This window comes from Poecilia reticulata, unplaced genomic scaffold (assembly GCF_000633615.1).
Source record: "Poecilia reticulata strain Guanapo unplaced genomic scaffold, Guppy_female_1.0+MT scaffold_233, whole genome shotgun sequence".
In the NCBI taxonomy this organism is placed as follows: Eukaryota; Metazoa; Chordata; class Actinopteri; order Cyprinodontiformes; family Poeciliidae; genus Poecilia; species Poecilia reticulata.
In genome coordinates, this window is record NW_007615027.1 from 270,950 (window position 1) to 277,441 (window position 6,492).

At 47.0% G+C, this 6,492-nt stretch overlaps 1 protein-coding gene across 2 annotated transcripts in view; it reads left to right on the forward strand.

Annotated features, from left to right (window-relative positions):
• LOC103460370 (nuclear factor 7, ovary-like) overlaps positions 1 to 4,989 on the forward strand; it is an 8,440-nt gene extending 3,451 nt beyond the window's left edge. Inside the window, exon 2 of one of the 2 annotated variants that reach the window (XM_008402497.2) lies at positions 2,442 to 4,989. In XM_008402497.2, the coding sequence (XP_008400719.1) occupies positions 2,559 to 3,950 (1,392 nt within the window). In that variant the 5' untranslated portion in view covers positions 2,442 to 2,558 and the 3' untranslated portion in view covers positions 3,951 to 4,989. Of the gene's footprint in view, positions 1 to 2,356 lie in introns of both variants that reach the window. The other variant, XM_017303256.1, reaches the window with a different exon arrangement.
• The last annotated feature ends 1,503 nt before the right edge of the window (positions 4,990 to 6,492 follow it).

A 6,492-nucleotide genomic window follows, 5' to 3' on the forward strand; every position in this document is an offset into this window, starting at 1 on the left:
GATCAGACCGCCAGGGTCCCCTCCCTTGGCTGCCGCCCATAGCACACTGCACCCGACCCCTTTGGCCCCTCGGACAGGTGGTGAGCCCATTGGAAGGGGGACCCACGTCTCCTCTTCGGGCTGAGCCCGGCCGGGCTCCGTGGGTAAAAGCCCGGCCACCAGGTGCTCGCCATCGTGCCCCACCTCCAGGCCGGGCTCCAGAGTGGGGCCCCGGTGACCCGCGTACGGCCGAGGAAACGCCAGATCCAAGGTTGTTGTGCATCATAAGGGTCTTCGGGCTGCGCTTTGTCTGGTTCTGGGCTTTAAAAATGTCTTTAGTTTTCTTTGATTTGACAGAACGTGTCAATAACAGGCATTTGCTTAAAATACTTTGTGCCTCATGAAGTTTGGTCCATTTACTTGTACTGGCTTACTGGCAGACATGCCACATTCAATATGGCGGATGCTGTGACCGGCCCGATGAGCCGTCTACGTATCCATGGTGACGCTCTTGGGTGCTGCGTTTGGTGCATTCCAACTTTTTTCTTCACTGTTGGAGGAAGTGAACTGCAGCGCTGCCTCGGTGCAGACGGCTGCGTCCCATATGCACAAACCAGCGTAGCCACAGATCCTTCCTCCATAGACGCCATCGCTGATCTCAGCTGATCAAAATCACATCCTCACTCAGTCCTTTTTTAATTTCTCAGTCTTTTGTTTCTCCCAGGACTAATTGACAGATTCCTGATGTGATAATTCCAGTTTTTGGAAGCAGACCTGGAGACCTGGTTTCCCTCCAGCTCTTTGTTTTCTGTCAGGAATGTTTCATCTGGTCTGACTTCATACCTCTTAATGTTTGTGGGCAGCATGCCAACATGTTCCCCGGCTCGTCCTTTAACATGTCAGTGACTGTCAGACCAGGATCTAAGAATAGCCTCGCAGTTCCACCTTTAACTGTTTAACTACCAAATGTGCATCTTTGCTGCTGGAGTTATAAATGCCCACAAGTTGCTGGTTTTGTCATTCAGGTTCCTCATGGCTGAAAAGTCTTTGGTCCATGGGCTTTATAGTTTTACATTTAAAGGATTTCTGCAGACAAATGTCCAGTTTGTTGTGGGAAAACTATTGAATACTAGTTAATCCTTCATACTGGCCAGCTAAGCCTGAATGAATAGAAAATAAATATTCTTTATTGTCCCACAGAGGGGAAGATTTGGGTGTCATTGTGGAAAATGGGAGCATGTAGATTCACACAAAGGTCAAAAATAAGAGTAAGGAAAATAATATGTGCTGCTATTAAAAAATAGCTTACTAATAAAATGAATGCCGAGTGTTACTTTAGGGAAAACGTGGTGTGCATGGCTACATATGTGGGAAACATCAGCAGCCCAGTTAGAGGAGCTGGAAAACTGCAACAGGATGTTTCCAGAGGAAGGCAGCTGGTCTTCCTCAGTCTGCAGACCTAAATCTGAGTTCAGTCTGTTTAGCTGGAAATGACTGATATGCAGACAACCAATTAATCATTTTCCATCAGCATTTAACTATTCCTGATCCTTTCCCAACACGTCATCTCTCCTGTTTGCAGATATTTTCTGCGCATGTCATGTAACCCAGTTACTGGATGTGATAAATATTTCAGAAATACCATCAGCCATGTTTGGGACTTTCTGACCGGCTTCAGCTTCTAGTATCCAATTTCTGAAAAACACTTTTATGTTTTAATAAACATTTGAACATAAACAGATTGAAGTGATGGAAATAAATAAGCAAAGAACTGTAACCAGTCAGGTTTTGTGCACATCTCCTCATGCATTCAAAGCTGTTTCTACAGCCACATCTTTTGGTTTTTGTCGAGACGAAAAGCCGTCAGTCCTGTTGTCATGACGTCACATTTTAAGCAGCCATGCAGAGAAACCAGAGATCGAAGTTAAACACTTCTGTGGAAAACCAGTCTTTGTTTTCATCTGATGAAAATGTGGCTGTAAAAACAACAGGCTGTTGTTTAACCCCAGTTTTACTGTATTGATCAGTAAAATTCAAAGTGCAATTCAAGCACTTTGAGTTGCCTTGTTGCTGAAAATGTGCTATAGAAATAAAATGATCTTCGTTACCTAAATGAAGAAAAATGAGCCTTTCTGTCAAAATAACGTCATTTTATAAAAGTGCTCTGACGTTTTAAAGGCTCAGACTGAATGTAAGTAACTGGGTTGGCAGCTAGTTGGTAAAACAACATAAAATGTTCAAAACTCTTTGTGCTTTCAGCTCTGACACTAAATCTGTCAGAGTTCTTAGGAATGACCTTGATTTAAAGAAACGCAGCCATAAAATCTGAAATGCCTCAAAGATGAGCCATATTATGTATTATTAACTCCTGCTCAAGGTAAAGACTGTTGATGAAGACAGAAGCTCCGCCTGCTCTTCATACGGAGGTTTTCCAGTAAACACGCGTCCTTCTTCCTCATCAGCATGAACACGAGAACAGCCTGCATGGTTCAAACTAACTCCACTGAGAGGACGAGCAGCGCAGGAGACTCACCTCAGCACTGATGTGGATTGAGTTTTAACTGAAAAGACGAGAAGCAATGTCTCTCAGAGTGGAGGAGGACCTCTGCTGTCCCGTCTGCCAGGACGTGTACAGGGACCCAGTTGTCTTGTTCTGCAGCCACAGCTTCTGTCGACTCTGCCTGAAAAGCTGGTGGGAAGGGAAGAAGAAACTGGAGTGTCCACTTTGTAAGGAAGAATCTGCTACAAGTGACCCTCCATGCAACCTGGCTTTAAAAATTCTCTGTGACAGATTCCTGTTGACACGAAAGAAGGAAGTTACAAAACCAGATGTCTGCTGCCGGCGGCATGGTGAGAGATTCAAGCTGTTCTGTGTGGATGACAAGGAACTTTTATGTCTCGTCTGCCAGCATTCAGATGGTCATTATGGACACAAACTCCAAGCTGTGAATGAAGCAGCTCAGGGTCAGAGAAATGAGCTGAGAAAGGCCCTGAGGCCGCTGCTGGACAAACTGAAGGTGTTCAAAGAAGAGAAGGGAAACCTGGATCAGACAGCTGGATACATTAAGCTCCAGGCCCAGCAAACCGAGGGACGGATCAAGGAGCAGTTCAGGAAGCTCCATCTGTTTCTCCACCAGGAGGAAGACGCCAGGATTGCTGCTCTGAGGACAGAAGAAAGCAAGAAGACTCAGAAGTTMAGCCTAAAGATCGATGCCCTGAGCAGAGAGATCGCTGCTCTTTCACGGACAATAAGAGACACAGAGGGACTGATGAAGGCTGAGGATGCCGTAATGCTGCAGAGCTTTAGGACTGCTGCAGAAACCATCCAACAGCGCCTCCTGCTGGACAGTCCTCAGCCTGTCTCTGGAGCCCTGATAGATGTGGCCAAACACCTGGGCAACCTGAGCTTCAAYATCTGGAACAAGATGAAGCATCTGGTGTCCTACACTCCTGTGGTTCTGGATCCAAACAGCGCGAACTTTGAGCTCATCCTGTCTGAAGACCTGACCAGCGTGAGATGCGGCCAGAAGCAGAACATTCCCGACAACCCGGAGAGGTTTGACTTCTTCCGCATCGTCCTGGGCTCGGAGGGCTTCATGACGGGAACCTACAGCTGGGACGTCGAGGTTGGAGACAACACAGACTGGTTTGTGGGAGTCGCCTCGCAGGACGTCCAGAGGAAAGGAATTCATCCGACTCGTCTGTGGAGAATCGGCTGCATTGACGGTCAGTACGTGGCCCGGGCCCTGTCGGAACCGTCCACGGTTCTGGAACCGATGGGAAGGCTGAGCCGGATCAGAGTCCATCTGGACTGGAACCGGGGGAAGCTGGTGTTCTTCGACCTCGACACCAACACACACCTTCACACCTTCTCACACTCATTCMGTGAGAAACTGTTCCCGTTCCTGAACACGGTGAATGCGTCTCCTCTGAGGGTGGTACCGGAGAACCTCTGCCTGAGGTCCAGTTAGAGCACAAAGCGCTGCTGACCCGACACGTTCGGCTCGGTCACCAGCAACACATCAACACGTTATTAATGAAAAAATCTGCAGGGACTTTAAAGAAACTCCTACGACTTTCTGAAATGTTTTTATTTCTAGATATTTGAAGTTAAAACTAAAAACCATATTTATTGTTTTTGCAGTGAAGAAGCTGCAGAATCCATCATGATGTGAAGTTTAAAATATTGTCCCACTGCTCAGTTTCTGAACATTTTCAAAGATTTGCAGCCTCATGTCTCACTTCATGAAGGTTTTTCTCAGTGTTTCTCGGTGAAATGTGTGATTTAAGTTGCCAAAAGTTTATGAAATTGTTATGACTCCGTCAAGAAACAACCAGAATAAATGAACAATATTTATTACACAAATAAGAGGTTTTCCTGTTACCTTCATCCATTTGTTGTCAAACATCACTTCAGGCGGTCAAACCTGCATAAACGTCTGCAATGTTCACTGCAGAACGACGGTAATGTCCCTCACACCAAACAGGATCTCAGATACTTAAGATGAACAGACATGGAAGGTTTTCATTCAGGAAGTGACCCAAAGACACGGAGGACAAAACAAACTGAATAAATGGAAAGTTGTTAACCAGACTGAGACAAACCATCTAAAACTGGGTGGACGAACGGGAAGAAAATCAAGAACAGCAGGAAGCAGAGATATAACTGTAAAAATGACCAAATGCTTATTAAACCACTTGAATCACATCAAACTGCATAAAGCGGCTCTCTGGTTTACCAACGTATCATTTTATCACCGACTCTGAAGTCAAACTTGATCTGATGCAAATAAAAATCAACAAAATAGAAAAACACAGAATTCAATCTGGTTAAAAAGAACAGATGCATAAAGTCCAACAGTACCGGCGCCACCAGAACCTCACTGATATAAAAACACACAGCTGGTCACACTGAGCGCCACCTGCTGGAGCCACTTGGTGTTGATAGAAAATATTTAAAGTAAAACATTTGTCTCTGAGGCGCTAATCGTTATTTAGCTGCTCTGACGGTAAAACGGCTTCATTTCTGTTTAGAAATGAGATTTTTTTAATCTGGTTTCTGTTTGATGTGAATCGGTTAAACTGAATTAAAGTTTTCCTCTTAAAAAGTCCAACATGAACAGATCGGAACACGTGAACTTTGACAACCTGAAGAAAAATCTGGAACTTTTCTCCAGTTTTGGTTCCTTTGCTGTCTGAGATGATGAACCGGCTTTTGGTCCCGTTTGGTGTGAAACCGTTTTATTTACCGGGACGAGACGCCTGGGGGCATCTGGGGCATTCGGGGAATCTGGGGCATTCAGGGCATCTGGGGCATTTGGAGCATCTGGGGCATCTGGGGCATTCGGGGCATTAGTCTATTTTAGTCCAGGATTGCATAACTGGCTGCGGTGACCAGAGGAGCCCAACCGGTTCCTGCTGCCTGGCAGGGAGAATCCAGCCTGATGAGTTTCTCTCCATGTCGCTGAAACGTTTACCAAAGTTTTCACACCCTGAACCAGGAACAGAAACGGTTTGTAAATGTTTGGAGCGTCTCGTCATTCTTTGGACTCCAACAGGTTCTGACCATCTCCCCTGCTGGAGCGAAGCGGCCCAGAGCATGATGCTGCCACCACCGTGCAGTGGGGAAGGTGGAGTTCTCACAGCGTTGATCGTACACCAGCTTCCAGATTATTATGCAAATTTATTCAAGTGTCATAAAGATTTAATTCCATTAAACTCAGATGGTTCTGTCTGTTCGGACCACCTGGGCTGATCAGTTCACCAGGTGAAAGAGAAAAGATCAGACAGGAATGAAAACATTTAACTAAAACTCAGCGTAAAGAGGTTTGTGATTCAGATGAAGGGAAATGAGGAAAGTTTCTGTTCTACGGTCCCGGGTCCAGTGAAGCTGCTGGTTCTGGAGACCCACGAACCCGAAGCCGTCGGCTCCACAGAGGCTGGATGTGACTCAGAAACCGACTGTTGGGCCACGAGGAGGAACCAGAACATGATGAATGCTGAGCAGMCCTGGACGGTCCAGATGGACGGAACCACAGCCCAACACGGCCAGCAGGAGGCGGTGGAGTCATGCTGTGGGGAGAGAGCCGGTCGGCCCGTTTGGGCCCTGAAGGTGTGAAAATGACCTCAGCAAAGTAAACAGACTGACTGATGGTCAGAAGAACCGGGCCAGAACCAGAACCTGGACCTTCTGGAGCAAAACCATCTCCAAGCAGACGGTGCCAGGAAGACCTCTGGACCTGGACCAGAACCAGAACCTGGACCAGAACCCGGACCAGAACCAGAACCTGGACCACAACCCGGACCAGAACCAGAACCTGGACCCTGACCAGAACCCGGACCAGAACCAGAACCAGAACCTGGACCAGAACCTGGACCAGAACCCGGACCAGAACCAGAACCTGGACCAGAACCCGGACCAGAACCAGAACCTGGACCCTGACCAGAACCTGGACCCTGACCAGAACCCGGACCAGAACCAGAACCTGGACCAGAACCCGGACCAGGACCAGA